The 21,876-nt window shown below is 38.8% G+C and overlaps 2 protein-coding genes across 11 annotated transcripts in view; one reads left to right on the top strand and one right to left on the bottom strand.

Annotated features, from left to right (window-relative positions):
• Nucleotides 1-10,370, top strand: part of Cdk1 (Cyclin-dependent kinase 1) — a 52,467-nt gene extending 42,097 nt beyond the window's left edge. For all 3 annotated transcript variants that reach the window (XM_071659202.1, XM_071659200.1, XM_071659201.1), the window contains 6 exons: nt 488-685; nt 3,611-3,749; nt 6,124-6,279; nt 6,488-6,651; nt 8,010-8,151; nt 9,606-10,370. In XM_071659202.1, coding sequence (XP_071515303.1) covers nt 492-685; nt 3,611-3,749; nt 6,124-6,279; nt 6,488-6,651; nt 8,010-8,151; nt 9,606-9,710 — 900 coding nt within the window. In that variant the 5' untranslated portion in view covers nt 488-491 and the 3' untranslated portion in view covers nt 9,711-10,370. The remainder of the gene's footprint in view (nt 1-487; nt 686-3,610; nt 3,750-6,123; nt 6,280-6,487; nt 6,652-8,009; nt 8,152-9,605) is intronic.
• Nucleotides 10,371-12,507: 2,137 nt separating this feature from the next.
• Nucleotides 12,508-21,876, bottom strand: part of synr (BH3-only protein sayonara) — an 86,713-nt gene continuing 77,344 nt past the window's right edge. For all 8 annotated transcript variants that reach the window (XM_071659192.1, XM_071659191.1, XM_071659196.1 and 5 more), the window contains 4 exons: nt 20,097-20,222; nt 18,716-18,821; nt 17,239-17,458; nt 12,508-12,681 (listed from right to left, as the gene is read on the bottom strand). In XM_071659192.1, coding sequence (XP_071515293.1) covers nt 17,283-17,458; nt 18,716-18,821; nt 20,097-20,222 — 408 coding nt within the window. In that variant the 3' untranslated portion in view covers nt 12,508-12,681; nt 17,239-17,282. The remainder of the gene's footprint in view (nt 12,682-17,238; nt 17,459-18,715; nt 18,822-20,096; nt 20,223-21,876) is intronic.

Genomic DNA, 21,876 nt, shown 5'->3' with positions numbered 1-21,876 from the left:
TTGACACCTTTCTTTACCATTTTTTTTTTTTTTTTTTTTTTTAAGTTTTTAAAGTTTGACACCTTTCTTTACATCCTCATATAATTGGTCTCAGGTTCATCTGTTTATAAGCTGTTACTGCTCAACTGAGGAAATTATTACTAGTAAATTGGCATAGTGAGGTAATGTATGTTGTCATTTTAGTAATTATGACATCACAAATAAAATGTCATAGTATCCTAGTAATACAATTTAATATTTGTAGTAAGTTCTTTTGTGTAGAGACAACACACACTACCTCATATGGTAATGTAAGATTGCAACAATCACCAACTTAAATGTCATAACCTAACTGAAGTGTATTTGTTTTACTTTGCTCTAGCCATGTTTGACTCCTTTTTATATCATAGCACTCCTCTTGGGTGTTTCTGAAGGTATTGAGCCTTTATTGTTTCATATTACGTTGATCTTTTTCCAAATGATTTCCCTCAAAAGAAGTTACTTGCAGAACAATGGAAGACTACTTACGTATAGAAAAACTTGGAGAAGGCACTTATGGGGTGGTGTACAAGGCTAAGAATCGCAAGACTGGGAAGTTTGTGGCTATGAAAAAAATCAGGTTGGAAAATGAGGAGGAAGGTGTTCCTTCCACTGCAATCCGGGAAATATCATTGTTGAAGGAACTGCAGCACCCCAACATTGTCTTGTAAGTTTGTTTTTTAAAGGGATGGAGTTGGGGAACTTGAGATTGATTTGACTGATCATCATAGAGAATGTTAAACACTCTTGTATTAGCATACATGCTTGACCTGTTGCATGAACTGAAGATTGTTTGATTTCATTATTTACTGATTTTTTTTCTAGATGGAACCCAGTATTACAAGTTTTGGTATTAATGGGACTTTTTATTTTTATTTATTTATTTTGCTTTGTCGCTGTCTCCCGCGTTAGCGAGGTAGCGCAAGGAAACAGACGAAAGAATGGCCCACCCCACCCACATACACATGTATATACATACACATCCACACACGCAAATATACATACCTATACATCTCAACGTATACATATATATACACACACAGACATATACATATATACACATGTACATAATTAATACTGTCTGCCTTTATTCATTCCCATCGCCACCCCGCCACACATGAAATAACAACCCCCTCCCCCCTCATGTGTGCGAGGTAGCACTAGGAAGACAACAAAGGCCCCATTCGTTCACACTCAGTCTCTAGCTGTCATGTAATAATGCACCGAAACCACAGCTCCCGTTCCACATCCAGGCCCCACACAACTTTCCATGGTTTACTCCAGACGCTTCACATGCCCTGGTTCAATCCATTGACAGCACGTCGACCCCGGTATACCACATCATTCCAATTCACTCTATTCCTTGCACGCCTTTCACCCTCCTGCATGTTCAGGCCCCGATCACTCAAAATCTTTTTCACTCCATCTTTCCACCTCCAGTTTGGTCTCCCACTTCTCGTTCCCTCCACCTCTGACACATATATCCTCTTTGTCAATCTTTCCTCACTCATTCTCTCCATGTGACCAAACCATTTCAAAACACCCTCTTCTGCTCTCTCAACCACACTCTTTTTATTACCTCACATCTCTCTTACCCTTTCATTACTTACTCGATCAAACCACCTCACACCACATATTGTCCTCAAACATCTCATTTCCAGCACGTCCACCCTCCTGCGCACAACTCTAATCATAGCCCATGCCTCGCAACCATACAACATTGTTGGAACCACTATTCCTTCAAACATACCCATTTTTGTTTTCCGAGATAATGTTCTCGACTTCCACACATTCTTCAAGGCTCCCAGAATTTTCGCCCCCTCCCCCACCTTATGATTCACTTCCGCTTCCATGGTTCCATCTGCTGCCAAATCCACTCCTAGATATCTAAAACACTTCACTTCCTTCAGTTTTTCTCCATTCAAGCTTACCTCCCAATTAACTTGACCCTCAACCCTACTGTACTTAATAACCTTGCTCTTATTCACATTAACTCTCAACTTTCTTCTTTCACACACTTTACCAAACTCAGTCACCAGCTTCTGCAGTTTCTCACATGAATCAGCCACCAGCGCTGATTTTATAATACTTTATTTATTTTTTTTTTTTTTTTTTTTTTTTTTTTATACTTTGTCGCTGTCTCCCGCGTTTGCGAGGTAGCGCAAGGAAACAGACGAAAGAAATGGCCCAACCCCCCCCCCATACACATGTACATACACACGTCCACACACGCAAATATACATACCTACACAGCTTTCCATGGTTTACCCCAGACGCTTCACATGCCTTGATTCACTCCACTGACAGAACGTCAACCCCTGTATACCACATCGCTCCAATTCACTCTATTCCTTGCCCTCCTTTCACCCTCCTGCATGTTCAGGCCCCGATCACACAAAATCTTTTTCACTCCATCTTTCCACCTCCAATTTGGTCTCCCTCTTCTCCTCGTTCCCTCCACCTCCGACACATATATCCTCTTGGTCAATCTTTCCTCACTCATTCTCTCCATGTGCCCAAACCATTTCAAAACACCCTCTTCTGCTCTCTCAACCACGCTCTTTTTATTTCCACACATCTCTCTTACCCTTACGTTACTTACTCGATCAAACCACCTCACACCACACATTGTCCTCAAACATCTCATTTCCAGCACATCCATCCTCCTGCGCACAACTCTATCCATAGCCCACGCCTCGCAACCATACAACATTGTTGGAACCACTATTCCTTCAAACATACCCATTTTTGCTTTCCGAGATAATGTTCTCGACTTCCACACATTTTTCAAGGCTCCCAAAATTTTCGCCCCCTCCCCCACCCTATGATCCACTTCCGCTTCCATGGTTCCATCCGCTGACAGATCCACTCCCAGATATCTAAAACACTTCACTTCCTCCAGTTTTTCTCCATTCAAACTCACCTCCCAATTGACTTGACCCTCAACCCTACTGTACCTAATAACCTTGCTCTTATTCACATTTACTCTTAACTTTCTTCTTCCACACACTTTACCAAACTCAGTCACCAGCTTCTGCAGTTTCTCACATGAATCAGCCACCAGCGCTGTATCATCAGCGAACAACAACTGACTCACTTCCCAAGCTCTCTCATCCCCAACAGACTTCATACTTGCCCCTCTTTCCAGGACTCTTGCATTTACCTCCCTAACAACCCCATCCATAAACAAATTAAACAACCATGGAGACATCACACACCCCTGCCGCAAACCTACATTATTACCCCTTTGTATTTCTGACATTTCTGCTTTGAACTGCATATTGCTTTTTGCTATGTCCCATTGTTATTAACAAAGTAGCATTTATATTTTGAATCATTTGAGGTGTCACATCCCATATTTCTTTGTTTCATTGTTTGCAGTGTGATTTTATTGTCTGCTGTTTTGAATATCATAAATTTAACTTCAGTATTGTCAGTAATAGGTATATCTGTACCTTTTATTTCTTCATTCATACAGTATTGTAGTTGGCCATATGTTAACATTTATGTTGGTTGTGCTCTGTAACCATACATTAAGGTTCGTGATTTTTAAACTTAAGATTTTAAACAAAGGAACATTTTTTTTTTAAAGGTTAGAGGATGTGCTCATGCAAGAGAGTAAACTTTTCCTTGTCTTCGAGTACCTCAGCATGGATCTAAAGAAGTATGTAGATTCTTTTGAATCTGGCAAGTACCTGGATAAAAAGCTTGTGAAATCTTATTGTTATCAAGTAAGTTTCATGGTTTCCGTGTATTTTTATATTTTTCAGCACTTCATATTATCTCCATTCTGTGTATTTAAAGCATCCTAGTTTATGCTGATTATCCTCCAAATGTTTTTAATGTATGTCTGAGCCTCTCAGACTCTCAGAAAGTTGCCCTTCATTTTGATCAAAGATATTATATATTGTATTGCAGTTGATTGCCATTTCCCCATCAGCGAGGTAGTGCCAGGAAACAAATGAAGAATGGACCATCCACTCATATACATGTTATTTTTTTTTATCCATTTTCATACTTAATCGCTTTTCTCGAGTCAGCGAGATAGCGTCAGGCAACAGATGAAGAATGACCCAACCACTTGTATACACATAGATATACATAATCGCCCATATGTATACGTATACATGTATACACATTGTAAATATTCATATTTGCTTGCCTTCATCCATTCCTGTCACTACCCCACCACACAGGAAATAGCATCCCCTCCCTCCCCTTCAGTGAGGTGGCACCACATTCATTCACATTCAATCTTGCTGTCATGTGTAATGCATGGAAACCATAGCTCCCTCTCCACATCCAGGCCCCACAGCCCTTTTCATGGTTAACCAGATGTTTTACATGCCCTGGTTCAGTCCATTGACAGCAAGTTGACCTCAGTATACCACATTGTTCCAAATTCACTCTATTCCTTGCACGCCTCTCACCCTCCTGTATGTTCAGGCACTGATTGCTCAAAATCTTTTTCACTCCATCCTTCCGCCTCCATATTGGTCTCCCACTTCTTGTTCCCTCCACTTTTGACATGTATCCTCTTTGTCATGTCCTAATCATTTCAGCACACCCTCAACAACATAATACTCATTTCTTCATACATTCATTAGCAATACCATCCACATAAGGCTTTCACCAGCTCATTTCTTTTCACCAAGCCACTCTCTGTGACTTTCTCACTTTGCATATCACCCCAACCCAAACACCCTACATCTGCCACCCTATTATCTAACACATTCAGCAGTCCTTAATACTTACTCTATCTCCTCTTCGCTTCATCACTCCCACTTCCCCTTTTGCCCCCTTCACTGATGTCCCGAATTGTTCTCTTGTTATTGCACATTATAAAACTCCTTCCAAAATATCTTATTCTCCCTAAAGTTTAGTGATACTTGCTCTTCCAAACATTCATTTGCCCTCTTTTTCAAAGCCTACTCCTTCCTCTTGACACTTTATCTTATATATTTTCCAGTCATATGTGCTCCTTCTCTGTAAGTATCACTCAAACACCTCTCTTTTCTCTTCTGTCAGCAATTTTACTTCATCCCACCACTCGCAACCCTTTCTTATCTGCCTATCTCCCACCTTTTGCATGCCAGCACTGCTTCTGTGAATACCTCCCATTCCTCACCCACTCTCCTTGCTTCATTTACTCTCACCTTTTGCAATTCTGTGCTCAATCTTTGCTGATATTTCTTCAAAGATCTCTTTTCCAAACACTCATACTCTCATCTCACTGACATTGTTTCCTCTTTTCTGGAAACCTCTACAATATTCACTTTCTCCTCCATAAGATAGTGATTAGAAATCCCACCAGCTGACTCTCTCAGCACATTTATATCCAGAAGTCTCTCTTTTGCTAGCCTATTAATTAATGTGTAATCTAAGAATGCCCATTGACTATCCCCTGCCCACATACATATCTTTTTCTTCTTTCTTTCAAACTCTTCTCCATTTCCCGTGTTAGCGAGGTAGCATTAAGAACAGAGGACTGGGCCTTTGAAGGAATATCCTCACCTGACCCCCTTCTCTGTTCCTTCTTTTGGAAAATTAAAAAAAAAACGAGAGGGGAGGATTTCCAGCCCCCCGCTCCCTCCCCTTTTAGTCGCCTTCTACGACACGCAGGGAATACGTGGGAAGTATTCTTTCTCCCCTATCCCCAGGGATATATTTTCCTTTTTTAAACCAGGTATTTCCAGTCATCAGTCCTTTTTCAGCCCTTAACCTCTTAGGCTGTAATATTTTGGATATTGAAATATACACTGGTAACAGTTGCTCAGGAATGTATATGTAAAAGATGTTGTATATTTACATAACTTTGTTCATAGCAGAATTAATAGGGGAGAAAGAGTACTACCCATCTACTGTGCATCATAGAAGGTGGCCAAGAGAGTTGGGAATGGGTTTTACAAGTACCTCCCTCCTGTATCATTTTTTAAAAATGCAAACACTATAAGCCAAGTGAATGCTTTTGCCTCAAAAGTTTAGTTTTTCCTGATGCTGCCTTACTAAAGTGGGAAAGGCAAACAAAAGAAATGTATATTCACATTTAGTTACTTTGTAATATCAGTGTGTACAGAGCCAAATTGATATATTTTCTTTTACCAGCTCTTCCAAGGTATCCTGTATTGTCACCAACGGAGAGTACTACATAGAGACCTCAAACCCCAGAACCTCCTTATCAATGAACAAGGAATCATAAAGATTGCTGACTTTGGATTGGCTAGAGCTTTTGGTATCCCAGTTAGAGTTTACACTCATGAGGTAAATAACTCCCACCAGTTTTAATGAAATAACTTTTAAGGAAGGTCTTGTTTCGTGCTTTTGCCTTATTTATTAAGTGCTGAATTTTATCACTGGTATGGGAATGCATTTCCTCCATTTGAAATCTAAATGTTGAAGTTGCATTGAAAGTAGCAAAACATTTGAATGCCAATATTTTAATCTAAACTTTATTTTGCCCTATAATTAGGTGGTGACTTTATGGTACAGAGCACCTGAGGTCCTCCTGGGCTCCTCCCGTTACTCCTGTCCAGTTGATATTTGGTCCCTGGGTTGCATATTTGCCGAAATGATGACAAAGCGCCCTCTCTTCCATGGAGATTCTGAAATTGACCAGTTGTTTAGGATATTCAGGTAATTGTCAAATAACTACAGAGTGAGATTCAGCTTTTGAATATGTGATTTCAGAATTTAATGCAGCTAATGTTTAATCATCTTACAGGCATATTTAAGTTTACTAACTTCACATTTGGAGGCATGGAAAGGGAATCAAACTTGGTTTTAATGGTAAACTAGAAAGACACTCAAATGCTGATAACAGAGTTGGGGAAGTGTGTGAATGGAGAAAGTCGAGATTGCATGAACAAAAGTAAAGTAATGAAGTGTAGCAGAAGGAAGAGAGGATGGTTTGTGTAAATTCTGAATGTTGAGGACCTGAAGGAGTTATTATTAGAGTGCTTTAGGTAGCTGGGAGTGGACATGGTATTAGGAGTGGTCTGAGTATGGCAAAAATAGATATGTTTGATGGTATAATAATCCCATTGGTGTTGCATGAATGTGAAGCTTGGGCCTTGAATACGGAAGAAAGCATTTGATAAGGGTTTGGCAAGTCTTTGCTGTCTAAATTCCCTTCCTTTGGTGTTCTGCTTCTCTTGCCATTTCTCAAGGCATATCTTCCTCTCTGGCCATTAGTAGTCATTGATGGAGTGACTTTCCCTTAACCTATCAACAGTAATGTTCTTTAGGGCTCTCTCCTATTGCCAACTCTCATCTCTATAAATGTTTAATACCTCTTACCCTATTCAGTTTTATGATAATTCCTTATTTCATAAAATATAGTTTCCCTTCCATCCATCATTCTTGTATTGAACATTTTTCCTTTTTCATTCCAGACCTTTGTAACATTTCAGCACCGTTAAATGTAACTGTGCTAAAATAAAAAATTTTCTTGTATCTGTCCAAAAGTTACTCATTTCCCTTTGTTCAGCTTCAAAACACCACAGTTCAACCTTTTGATAACTTAAATGTGTTGGGCATAACTATTTCCTTCATTATATCCTGGAAAACCCTCCTAATCAACATCTGCTTTCCAAATGCTGGAGGTGTATAGTTTTTTGTGAGCAGCAGTTTCATATCTATTGGTTTTTATTTGCCGTATTAGAGTTCACTAGTTATGGAGACTTGTCATGGCCACCTCTTAAGGGAGTTCTATGAGGGAACAGTTGTCAGAGATATAGATAGATAGATGGAGTATTGCTGGAACATTTGAGTTGGTTCTTGCTCTGTCTCTATCGACCAGAGTGGAATCAAAAGTTTTCCATGTTTTTAATTCTGCCATCAATTGTGTGTGTGCTGCAGTGTTGCTGCTTTCTTTGTTCTAAAGATATTCTTTAAGCCACTGTCCCCATGAGATGTGTGCATTTTCCCCTTATGGAACTGGGAATATAGTTAATGGTGATAGTTATAACTGTAAAGAAATTTTTTTTTTCCAGAACACTGACAACTCCTACAGAGGACAACTGGCCTGGTGTCACTCAGCTGCAGGATTACAAGGCAAATTTCCCCAAGTGGACTGAATACAATCTTGGAAATGCAGTGAAGCAAATGGATAGTGATGGCTTAGACCTGCTGGCAGTGAGTACTTTTTGGAACATGTATAGATTTCTTACTTGATCGCCATACCATCTTAAAGGGGTTTCATCCACATACTTTTTTCTGATAATTCCTTGTTTATTTTGACCTCTTTTTTCCAACTATACTTCACAGGGTATCCATCTCTGCAGCTTTTAACTTTTGAAAATCTTGACATAAAAATTTTTGTGCCTGCATAGTCATCTCTGTTATATTCATCATCACTAAACATATTGGGGCTGACAAATCAGTAGAAATGTAAGGAAAATCAAGGCAAAAACTTGCACCACACCACATCATGCTGTCATCTGCAAATATAAATATGTGCTTGTAATGACATCTTTTGAGAGATATGACACATGCTATGCTCTTGTCTCCTGGAAATGATGAAAGAAATGTAACTGAACCCCATACAAGTTATCTCAGGGATATTTATTATACTTTGTCGCTGTCTCCTGCGTTAGCGAGGTAGTGCAAGGAAACAGACGAAAGAATGGCCCAACCCACCCACATACACATGTATATACATACACGTCCTCACACGCACATATACATATATACACTTGTACATAATTCATACTGTCTGCCCTTATTCATTCCCACTGCCACCCTGCCACATGAAATGAAAACCCCCTCTTCCTGCATGTGCGCGAGGTAGTGCTAGGAAAAGACAACAAAGGCCACATTCTCAGGGTATATGTATTTATTTTTTTGTATTATTATACTTGATTGCCATTTCCCGTGTCGGCGAGGTAGTGCCAGGAACAGACAAGGAAAGACCCATCCACTCGTATATGCATACATATACATATCAACATATACATACACATGCACAGGCATATATACACATGTAGTACATATTCATATTTACTTGCCTTCATCCATTTCCAGCGCCACCCTGCCCCACAGGAAACAGCATTGCCACCCCGAGACAGCATGAGCAACTGAGGCCCTAATCAAGGCCATCCCATTATTGCTATAACGCTGTAGATATATACCTTACCTTGAGACAGGTACCTATTTTATCGACCAGTCCCAAGGAGTGACTACCGTAACTAAGATTAAAACCTATGTGCTCGACCTGTGCAGCCCGTTAATGCATAATGGTCTGGAACGCTAACCACTAAAACACAGAAGTGACCCAAGTTAACAAGGGATAATAATTAATTGCAAAAAACTGCCTGAGTATTCTTGGGATAGTAAGGGGGGGTGGAGGGTGAGATGGAGTAGAATAGAAATATAAGCATTTTTAAAGAAATTATTTATGATGCAGACAAATAATGGAAGAAGTTTTCAGCATATGGTATTTAAAGTTTGTCACTCATAGTTTTTGTTTATTAAGTTAATACTGATGCTTGTAAAGCGCATGATGATTTTACAAACTTTTTTAAATGGGATTTATGAGAATAGTTTAGGTTTGTTCATGATGTTCTAATTGGCCATTTTCTTTTTTTCAGAAAACCTTGATATATGATCCAACAGAAAGAATCTCAGCAAAAATGGCACTTACACATCCATACTTCAACGACCTTGACAAGTCTGGTCTTCCTGCCAAGAACTGAGCTCCATATCCATGACGGTGACTTTCAAGATAAGAAAATCCACAGTTCACAGTACTTGAATATTACAGATACTTAGTACTTTGGTATATATCTAAGCATAGCTAATATTTCACAAGTAGCATCTCCATTCTTTAAATTTCTTTGAATCACCAAGGAAATATTAAAGCAAGGTGAAAGGTCTAGTACTGTATGTATGCTTGTTGTGTAAGAGAGAGGGAAGTAATTTTCCTGACACTTTCTTGCATGCCTGTGGGTATGATCATGACCCAGTGTTGACTCAGTTTGTGTGTAGTTGATGAATACTCAGACTTTACGTATTCTTTATAGCTGTCCTTCCTATGGCTTGCTTGTCCAGTTTGCTCGTATAGTAATATTGGCAGATGGGAATATGGTAGGTGTTTTTAATTGTATTCCTACATACAGTTTTAATATTCTTTGGAGCATTAAGAGCTTATCTTATTCTTTAGCTTGTTTTGCCTGGAAATGGAGAGAATCAGAAGTATGGACATTTACACAAACTTTATGATTACAAATTGTAATAATTGTATATTTCTTTTCATTCTGTAAAGCCAGGTCTTTCTTTGTTCATCTGTCCTCTTTCATTAGAGTAATGTTGTAACTAAACTTATAATTATAAAAACGAGTATTTATAATTTTGAAGACAGTAGTGTGTTTGGATCCTTTTGAAAGTTACTTTTACTTGACTTTCAAGAATTGGTAAGTTAGGTCACTGAAAAGAAGTATTTTTGTGGTCTAGAGGAGAGAGAATGTGGTTTATTAGATTCTTGCAACATCCTGGTCTATGTTTGCGTTAAGGCATGTCCCAGAAGAAGAGAATGAGATAGATTTACAAGAGAAATGTGGTTGAAGTGAACTCAGGAAATGTATGCTTTATCTTCCATAAGTTAATTTAGTCCATTAATTCCACTTTAGGTACACATCAAGCCTAGTTTGTGTATAACCCAATCTGTCAATCAGTCATTGGCTCATATATGTAGTGTGAGTGGTAACTTAAATGATAGTCTGTGAAAAAGATGGTCAAGCATGCAAGCTGGTCCTCCTAGTAATGAGATATAAACATTTTTAGGGCATAGAAAGCACAGGGTATGGGTTGGCTCTGATGTGTGGGGAAAGGGTCTCCAGAAAGATGGAGAAAAAATAATTTGCATTTTGGAAAGAAGGGCTAAGCCTAGTATGGCAAATTGAGTTATATTGGAGAATCTTTCATGTGAAGTGTGCATAGGACCAGCTAAGAAAAACTCATTTGAGCATTAATTTATTATACAACTACAACAGAGATATAAAACTTGCACCCCAAGGGGATGATCTAAATCCTTAACATGTTGTGGTCTGGGCACCCATATTTGATAATGAGGTGAACATGGTCAAAGCATGTCATGACATCTGCTCAGGGCAACTCTTGGTCTTATCAATGACAACAGTTCAAAAGAAAAACTTTTTTTTCTTTGTTCGTCTAACACCATCTCAATGAAATATTCTTGGTTACAGCTGTTTAATGTGATGTTGGTCATCACTTATGAAGATATATGAACACATAATATGGCTGTGAATTTCATACAGTTGGTTGAGGTGGAGGGGCAGGTGGCCACCTCCCAGCAACCTGGGAACTGAGGTCTTACCTACATGTAAAGTGACCCTAGAGGTCTATGCTGACAATAACCATTCCTTCTTATCACTGATAAGCTGGAAAGCCTGTGACAATTGTTACCTTGCATTGTTCCTACAGATGTGGGAGGTTTCCCAAGTGCTTTCCTAATGTCCTGTTCTCATTCACTACTAACTAAAAGGTTCAAAGCATTTCAATTCACTTTGAGTGGAATGCATTTTCTTGGTTTCTTATAAGGCTCTTTTGCCATTATTAGGTGTTTTTTACTCATGATTGTTATGAATTACATTCAGAATGACTTCTTCACTGACTGACAAAGTGGTTTTTTATAATGAGGAAGCGTTTCATAATATGTAGGTGATATTAAAATGTCCTTCTGCAATGTGCTCATGGCAGCACCTCTGAGAATGACACATTCTGAGATCTGTTTGCGATGTCATCGTGGCAAAACTTGTGTTATCTGACACTTGATCAATATTTAGTAGAGTGTGAGAATGGCAATTATTACGTTAAGTGCACAACATTGCAGGAGTAGGTCAATGTTGGACATTGTTCATGACTGATTTTATCAATTTCACTGAATGCTCAGAAAAATTAATAACAGTCCAGTCATATTTATTATTGCACATATAGAGGACCTTGGCTGGGTAGAGTACATTCCTCTTATTACTGAAGTTTGTATATGACAATGCAATGTATTTTAAGATAATCTATACATTATATAGATATTTACCTTAACTTGAGCAAAATGAAGTGTCATATAGGATTACCCTCTTTTCATGAGGTCAACACACATCAGCCTATATATCACAAGAAGGCTTCTGGTGCCTCTTTTGAGAGGTTAACTGATGAGTGTCGACAAATGAAAATTACTAATTTCACCTTTGCTTCAATCAAAGATGCGGAGTGAGGTACAAAAGGCTTAGGTGCATCCAGACATTGTTTTCAACAACACACAACACCTCCCAATAGATTTTGCCACAAGGCTTTTTTTTTTTTTTTTATCACAGAACTGACGAGACCTGAAGAATAACATGAAACTTTTCAGTTCCTTTTTAAACATATCTGACACTGTCCACAGATGCTTTTCCAGAATCTGTTTTTGTCTCTTTTGAGATCACAGGACAACAGTAACAAAGCACATAAACCTAAACAATTCAAGATATTTTTTCTACCAATGAATAGACAATTTTTACACACACAAAAAATGAAATAAATGATGATTAAAGACGATATAAATTTTGAGGGAAGTTTATATGTTTAACATTTGCATTAGAGTTGTAGGAGGATTTATGTAGATGACAATCCGGGATGCCTTGATGGCCCTTCCTTTGGTTTCTGACCCTGTAATTGCACAAACACCTTGTCACTCACCTAAACACTAGACCAATTAACTGAAAAGTGTTTTTATGTTTACAAATACTTCATCTGTTTATGGATGGGTTGGTAAGGGAGGTAAATGCAAGAGTCTATGAGAGGAGGCAGGTCTACAGTATGCTGGGGGCTTGGGAAACGAGTCACAGTTTATGGATGACACTGCTCTCACGGAATACCTGAGTGAGAAACTGCAGAAGCTGATATCTGACTTTTGGAGAGAGGAAGCTGAGTTGTGAAAAAAGTAAGGTTTTTGAAATTAAACAGTGAAGGTGGACACACATACGCATTAGTTTGAGTGTGAATTTCAGTGGAGGGAACAGAGCGTTTTAGATAACTGGGAATGGATATGGTCATGGATGGAACTTTGGGAGCTGAAATGAATCACAGAGTGAGTGAGAGGGCAAAGTTCCTGGGCGCACTGAAGATTGTGCAGAAAGAGAGGTAAGTGTCTGTGAGGATAAAGATAGGTATGTCTGATGGTATAGTCCCAACAGTGCTGTTTGTGAGCTTAGAGGTTCTAACTACAAAAGAACAGAAAGTGGATATATTGGGAATGAAATGCTTGAGGAAAATATAAGGTAAAGAGAGTGGCAGCATAAGTATGGTGGTAAGCTAAGTATGACAGAGCTTGACATCAACAAAGTTGGTAAAATTATTTAAAAATATGGAGAGGATGAGTGAAGAGACTGAGAAAGAGGATAAATGTGTCAGAAGTGGAGGAAGCAAGAAGGGGTAGACATGAGCTGGAAGGACAGTGGGAGAAACTTTGGTTTATCGGAGCTTGAACATGAAGAAGGATGACAGGTGTGTGTGACAAGGAATGAACCTGAGCAATTTGATGCGTAGGGGATGACATGCTATCAAAGGCTGAAATTAGGCTAATGAAGTGGCCAGGAGAAACAATGTAAAGGTCTGTGGGGGGACTTTCCTGTGGAGAGATGGCTCTGGTTTCAATGCTATGTATGCTAAGGCTAGAGTGTAGATGTGAGCAAATGAGGCTATTCTTTGTGTATCCCTGGCACTAGCTTGTTAGTCACAAGCAGCATAGTAGTATGTAAAATATAAACATCATTTGATGGATATTGCAGAAAAAAGTAACTTCTTTCCTGTATTTTGTGATTAACAATGCTCAAGTACTTAAAAGTTGTGATGGAAAATATGTAACTATCACTGACTATATCATAACTATGTATTGGCATACCTCACACTGTACATATGAAAGTCACTAATAGTATTATTTCATTTGATGCTACTATTTATCTATTTAGACCATGCAACATAAGTTTATTTCCATTTAAAAAAGGAGTATCAAGTGCAAAAAGTTGCACAAAAGATATGAATCCTAATTATATAGAAAGTAACACAGTGAGCAAAGCTTTCTCATTCTGAGAGTGCTTCATATCTCTGCATTGCAAGTTCAGTCATTTCATGTTTCCAGTCATGTTCTACATTCATTCTCCCTGTCCCCTTCACTTCTAACCCAAAAATCTTGTCAACCACTCCTCACTCGTTCTCTTCATATGACCAAACCATTTCAGCACACCCTCTTCAGCTCTATCAACCATATTCATCTTATTGCCACAACTATCTCAAACCCTCTCCTTTCTTATTCAGTCAGTCCTCTGCACACCACACACTGTCCTCAAACATTTCATTTCTAACACATTTAGCCTCTTAACATTCACTCTCATCTCAGCCTATGCCTTACATCCATACAACATTGTTTTGAAGTTTTCTCCATGAAACAAACTCCAATACTCTGGCTTTGCCATGCTGAACTTAATAACCATGCTTTCATTCTTCTTTGCTCCCAAACTTTCTCCTTTCACACACTTTCCCAAACTCTGATAACTAACTTCTGCAGTTTCTTGTTTGAATGTGAACAAGTATAAAAAGAATTACAAAAATATAGGGTTCACATCCATGCACAAGACATTCATGCTTTACCAATTTACCTTATGTTCTATTTGATAGACAGAAATCCTTCAACTCTTTAATCTGATACTTTAGTGAAACTTCCAGCTTCTGAAATCCTAAAACCACACATTAATATGCATTTTAACTTAAAATTTTCCAGTTATCCACTTCATTAAAGCTCCTTAGTCATTTGTCCCTGCTCCTAACTTTGCTAGTGGAAAAAAGTTCTTTGTATGAAACAAATATAATAACCTCAGTTTTACCTTTAGATGGTTCAGCTGGGTGTTACTAGACTCTGCCCACTTGAGGTTACACTGTGAGTGTAAGTTACCTTTGGCAAGGCTGTACCAATTTTAGGTAAAGAGCTTCCTGTTTCAAAGAAGTGCATCCTGTCCCTATAATTGAGTATAGCAGAGGCTTGGAACTGCAGGAGCCCTTGGAAAAAAGGTCCTGAGATAACATTAAGACCTATTCTGAAAGGGGTCCTGGGGTAATGAATAATGATATTCATTCAGATTTGTTTCAAAATCACATCTCTTATCTCTAAAGCATTGCACTATCCATTAGTGTAAAACTATGAAAACAATAATTATCCCAGATGCACGTATACTTTTTATGTCGTCAAAAAAAGCTTGTGGAATATGATTCTCTACAACATTTTCTCGAGCATTACACACTTGGTTAAGAATATTGTGGATATCTTCTATATCCATCCTCTGGATATCTTGGATCAGGTCTTCTGAAAGAACTATCACATAATAATCATGTGAAGTAAATAATGAGAAAATTTTTTTATTTTTTTCTTATATACTTAATCGCCGTCTCCCACATCGGCGAGGTAGTGCAAGGAAACAAGACGAGGAATGGCCCAACCCACCCACATACACATGCATATACATAAACACCCAGACATGCACATATACATCTCAACATATACATATACACATAGACATATACATAAGTAAGCATGTACATATTCATACTTGCTGCCTGCATCTATTCTCGTTGCCACCCTGCCACACATGAAACAGCATTCCCCTTCCAGCGAGTTGTTTGCTGATATAGCACTGGTGGCTGATTTGGGTGAGAAATTTCAGAAGTTGGTGACTGAGTTTGGTAAAGTGTGTGAAAGAAGAAAGCTGAGAGTAGATGTGAATAAGAGCAAGGTTATTAGGTTCAGTAGGGTTGGGGAACAAGTTAACTGGGAGGTAAGTTTGAATGGAGAAAAACTGGAGGAAGTGAAGTGTTTTGGATATCTGGGAGTGGATTTAGCAGCGGAAGTGAGTCACAGGGTTGGGTAGGTGGGGAAGGTTCTAGGAGCGTTGAAGAATGTGTGGAAGGCGAGAACATTATCTCGGAGAGCAAAAATGGGTATGTTTGAAGGAATAGTGGTTCCAACAATGTTATATGGCCGCGAGGCTTGGGCTATAGATAGGGTTGTGCAGAGGAGGGTGGATGTGTTGGAAATGAAATGTTTGAGGACAATGTGTGGTGTGAGGTGGTTTGATTGAGTAAGTGACGAAAGAGTAAGAGAGATGCGTGGTTATAAGAGTGTGGTTGAGAGAGCAGAAGAGGGTGTACTGAAATTGAAATGGTTTGGTCACATGGAAAGATTGACAAAGAGGATGTGTGTGTCAGACTTAGAGGGAATGAGGAGAAGTGGGAGACCAAATTGGAAGTGGAAGGATGGAATGAAAAAGATTTTGAGTAATTGAAGCCTGAACATACAGGAGGGTGAAAGGTGTGCAAGGAATAGAGTGAATTGGAACAATGTAGTTTACTGGGGTCGACGTGCTGTCAATGGATTGAAACAAGGCATGTGAAGCATCTGGGGTAAACCACAGAAAGTTCTGTGGGGCCTGGATGTGGAAAGGGAGCTGTGGTTTCGGTGCATTATTACATGACAGCTAGAGACTGAGTGTGAACGAATGGGGCCTTTGTTGTCTTCCTAGTGCTACCTCGCGCACGAGGGGGGAGGGGGTTGTCATTACATGTGTGGCGGGGTGGCGATGGGAATGAATAAAGGCAGACAGTATGAATTATTTACATGTGTATATATGTATATGTCTGTGTGTGTATATATATGTATACGTTGAGATGTATAGGTATGTATATTTGCGTGTGTGGACGTGTATGTATATACATGTGTATGTGGGTGGGTTGGGCGATTCTTTCTGCATTTGCAAGGTAGTGTTAAGAACAGAGGACTGAGCCATGGAGATATATACTCTTTAAGTACTTGATCATAATGTGAGTATCAGCTTACTATCACAAAGAACTTGAACCAAGATATACTGAGGATGGATATATAAAGATATTGATATTATCCACAATATCTTTGACCAAGTATGTATTGCAAGGATGTTAGTGTATCTGAATGCCCATTTCATTGAAAAAGGTATATCATAAATTTGCTCTAACTAAGCTTATACTAGGACTAGGAGGAGAGTGCCAGTACCTATATGAACCTAGTGTTATTGTTCAGAATCATACAAGACTGACAAAATCCCATATCATTATGATAATTACATCCAATCCCTCATAATCACCTTCACACCTTCCTCACGGTATCACAACCATCCCTTCAATATTTGCCTACATATGCACCTGATCTGTTCATGTTGGTGGCGGGGGTGGTAAAGATATTGGTGTTAGCTTGTGAGTGCATTCTTTTGGGCCTGCTCCACTTTCATGCGTGCCCGACGCTGCCTCCGTGCCATCAATTTGTCTTGGAGATTCTCATTGATGCGGCGAGCATTACTCTCTTGCTCTCTCATGAACATTTCCATCTCCTCCCGATGCTGCTTAGCTAGGCTGTTTAGTTGGTCTGTGGGCATGACAAAAGCAGTAATGGCCTTGAGACATGAAGCAATGATTGAGATACTCAACTCATGTGACACAAGATGATACTTGAGGCTGACAAGTAAGACACAATGTAAAGCACACACACATGCACAGAGATGACGAGCAAGACACACACCCCACCTTATGAATGGAAAGCTTCTTCCTAAAGCCATGAGTTTAAAACTCTCTAACTGTATTCCACAAATACATAATCACACACACACCCACACATGAACCAAAAGGTGAGACACACACATGAAAAGATATGCAAAATATGTGACAGGAAAGCATAGCATATGACGTACAACACAAGATGACAATCAGACATACATAAAATGACAAGAGACACTTACTAGATTCTAAGGCATACATGAAATCACAGCTAAAGCAAACATGCCTGAATCAAGAAAGGAGGGACAAATGCTAGAAGACAAATAAGGTATGCATAGCCATAGAGGACAACAGATATCATGCATGATACTTCATACATAGTGATGCATACCAAATGATGAGTGACAAATAAAACAAGTAACAAGTGGTACATGATGTGAGATGACAAGTAAGGGATAAAGACAGGCAAAAAACACAGCCATGCAATAATTGCAGAGCCTGCAAACAAGATAATGTCAGAAAATTCTTGATAATAGTTGAGACATTGACAATTCAGAAAAATATAAGATAAAACACAGTAACAGACTAGACAAAAATGGTGGCAGTTGAAAAACAAGGCAACAAGGGAAGTGGTAAAGGCAGCAGGTGAAATGTACACGAGAAAAACATAATGACCTGTGTTAAATGACAGCAGATCGTTAAAGCCAACTCATGGAACATCCTCTGACAGAAAAAATTAAAATTACATGTGAGGTGAGGGAAAGGATGTGACACACTCAGTATCATGAATTGAAAGGTCACTTGGATAACTATGCCACAGAATTAATGATAATACATGGCAAAAGACTTGCACTGAAAGATAACAGAAGACCAAAACTAGAAAATATGCTGAAAACACTGAGAGAAAGATTGGTTTGACAAAAGAAAAAAATTAAGATAATGGAAAAGTACTGGTACTATTATAGGGCAGAAAAGACAGCTGAAGGCATGGAAGAGGGCAGGTGTGACAAAAACTGAATAAGACATGGAGGATGATAAGCTGAGTATGAGTATCTTGTAATACAAAAAAAGGAAATGGAAGACCATGATAAAATTTCAAACGACACAGGAATTATACATGTGCACTTACTCTGGTAGTAGTCATACATGTTGCCAAAAATTATTGTGTTAGAAGGCATTGGTGCTAACTCGTCATCACTCAGTAGAGGTGGAGTGCCTGCCCTCTCACTCTCCAGCTGTGGAGTGACAACATTATTCACCAATGACACCTACTTTATAATTTATTAGATTGCATATACATTACTAAAATCTTGATAATCTGGACCACTGATTATAAGGAGAGTATTTGTCACCTGTTCATAACAACCCATATTCCTATGAAGTTATTTAAGAGGCCTAAAGAATTCTAGATGTGTATATTCGGTTTCTTAATGATAACTGCATGTTCATATGAGTAAAGTGCTACTAGTATTTATATAAGAAGTTAATGACTGAATGACTGAATTTCATATAAATACAATACTTGAATAATACCCTACAAGCTCATGAGTACTCAGTTTTATATATGTTAGTGATTGCTAATCTTATGAAGTTAATGATTACTGATGCTCATTGAAGAAGATTATTACAACTCATTTATACTGAGGAAGTTGATTACTCATGTTCACATACATGGTATTACTGGACTCCACCTACATGTAGTTCACAGTAAGTGAACAGTCACCTTCAGCAAAGTTGTATAAGTGGAGATTCTCTAAGGAACTTTAAACTCCAAAAGACACCATCATTTCACTGATCCTGATTGGAGCACAGCCTTGAAGCTCCAGATACATCAAAAGAAGTATAGATTTATCTTAAGCTATTAAAATAATGCTATAACTACTTATGCTCATATATAGAGTTTTCTGGTTGCTCATGTTCATTTATGTGGCTACTGATTACTTGAATTCACCGAAAAATTACCAATATTCATTAAAAGGTTTATTAATGTAGTTTACGAAGAATCTAATGATGTGCATGCACTGAAGTTAAAATACCAATGTTTTTTAGAAGTTACTGATTAAGCATGTACATATGACAAAATAATGACAATTTAAGAAGTTAATGACTTCACGATGTGAAATTGATGACTCGTGTTCATTTATAGAAGTTACTGAAAGATTTACACGTTTGAGTTAACGACTACTCGTGTAAATTCATTAAGTGATTAATGATGTTAATTTGAAGGGAATTTCTTTAAAAAGTTTAATGACTACTACTTTTCATTTAAAACTAATAACTAATGTTCATTTAAAGCTAATGACAACTCATGTTCACTTCAGATGTTAATTATGTCATGTTCATTTAAAGATACTTGGTCTTTTAAGATAAAGTGCCATTTTGAGCATTACTTCTGGCACTTGCATGTCCTACCTTAAAGGAAGCTGTTCATGATACAGCTCTATTAAACAAATGGACTAAATTGTTTATTTTTGTTTTTTAAATAAAAAAAGAACAAGGAAGGAACTTACATCACCCCCATCAAGTTTGATCACTTGGCTGTCTGAAAACATGAGTTTAGACATCATGTCAAGGTCCATATCTTGTGACCGGATGTTGCTGTCGAGTTCAATGTCCGTTCCCCAAAGCTCGCGCACCTGTGGGAAAATGAAGGTGAGTTTGAGTGTTGTTACCCATATGTACTTTAGGGAATGAGGCTCCACTTCATCTAAATGTAGGAGCAAACTGGCATTGAGGGGTAGGAGGTGAGGTGGTTCAGAGGTTTTCTCATCCTTGCCATGAGGCTGCTGGAAAGAGGAGGAATGGGGCAGGTTGCAAGAGAAGCTTTTATAATATTAGTGTGCACAGTGGGTGGAAGGAGAGGGTGCAGACAGGTTAAAGTAGTCTCTGGGCTTGATGGGGAAGGAGAGGGTGCAGATGGGAGGTTATAGTCTATGAGGTTGGTGGGTAAGGGATATGATATGATAAGGTAGGGTTTAAGAAAGTTATACTGAGGCCCTGCGGTGGGAGAAGATATATTAACGTGGCTCTGATGTGGAGTGGATTGCATATTCTGCATAAGTTATGAATAGTCACATTTAAACGTGATGTGGGGGAGTGGGGCTATTGTTGGTAGTCCAAAGTAGACTACCAAGCAGAGGATATGGAGGGTTAGGCAGCGTTCGGCCCTATTGGGAAGTCACTGTAAAGCTGCGAGACTAAAATGGAAACTTCGGTCAGGATGGTTGCTTTGGGGAGGCTATCTCAATTCCTGAGGGGGTGAGAGGTTAAGACATAGTGGGATGCGAGAAGGGAACTACCCATGAGGAGAAAAGTACATACAGATGACAGTGAATTGGAAAGTGATGCATGGGAGGCCGGCAATTCAAGACTCACCAGAGATTCAACCTGAGAGTGCTTGTGCATTTCAGGGGTGTGGTGTGAGACCTAATTTGGGGTAAGAGATGGTTACTGGGAGAATGATTGGGGAATAGAGATGAGTATCATTCTGGTGCTGAAAATACCGCTCGGAATTGCATGACAAGAGGAGCTGGGACATAGGCAAGAGGAGGAAAGCCTAGCTAAACACGTTAGAGTTAAACCAGAATTGCGTCACTCTTGAGGGGTTTCAATTTGGCGAGCAAGAAATTCACATGGGAAAATAAAAAACTTGCATAAATGAGAAAAGGTGAGTTCAGAAATTTATAAATTCATAATGTCCATTTTTAACATATATATTGCTTTCAGTGTTCATTTTAGTTTGATTTCAGACTAAATCTTGCCCATCTTTCACCCATTTCCTTCTTATATATATATATATATATATATATATATATATATATATATATATATATATATATATATATATATATCGAGGATGTAAGGCATGTGTACGAGTAGGAAGAGAGGAAAGTGATCGTTTCCCAGTGAATGTTGGTTTGCGGCAGGGGTGCGTGATGTCTCCATGGTTGTTTAATTTGTTTATGGATGGGATGGTTAGGGAGGTGTATGCAAGAGCTTTGGAGAGAGGGGCAAATATGCAGTCTGTTGTGGATGAGAGGGCTGGGGAAGTGAGTCACTCGTTGTTCGCTGATGATACAGCGCTGGTGGCTGATTCGGGTGAGAAACTGCAGAAGCTGGTGACTGAGTTCGGTAAAGTGTGTGAAAGAAGAAATCTGAGAGTAAATGTGAATAAGAGCAAGGTTATTAGGTACAGTAGGGTTGAGGGACAAGTCAATTAGTAGGTAAGTTTGAATGGAGAAAAAGTGGAGAAAGTGAAGTGTTTAGATATCTGGGAGTGGATTTAGCAGT

Source organism: Panulirus ornatus, chromosome 67 (assembly GCF_036320965.1).
Source record: "Panulirus ornatus isolate Po-2019 chromosome 67, ASM3632096v1, whole genome shotgun sequence".
Lineage (NCBI taxonomy): Eukaryota > Metazoa > Arthropoda > Malacostraca > Decapoda > Palinuridae > Panulirus > Panulirus ornatus.
Note: the sequence above shows the minus strand (reverse complement) of the source record. Positions and strands in the feature narration are given on the sequence as shown.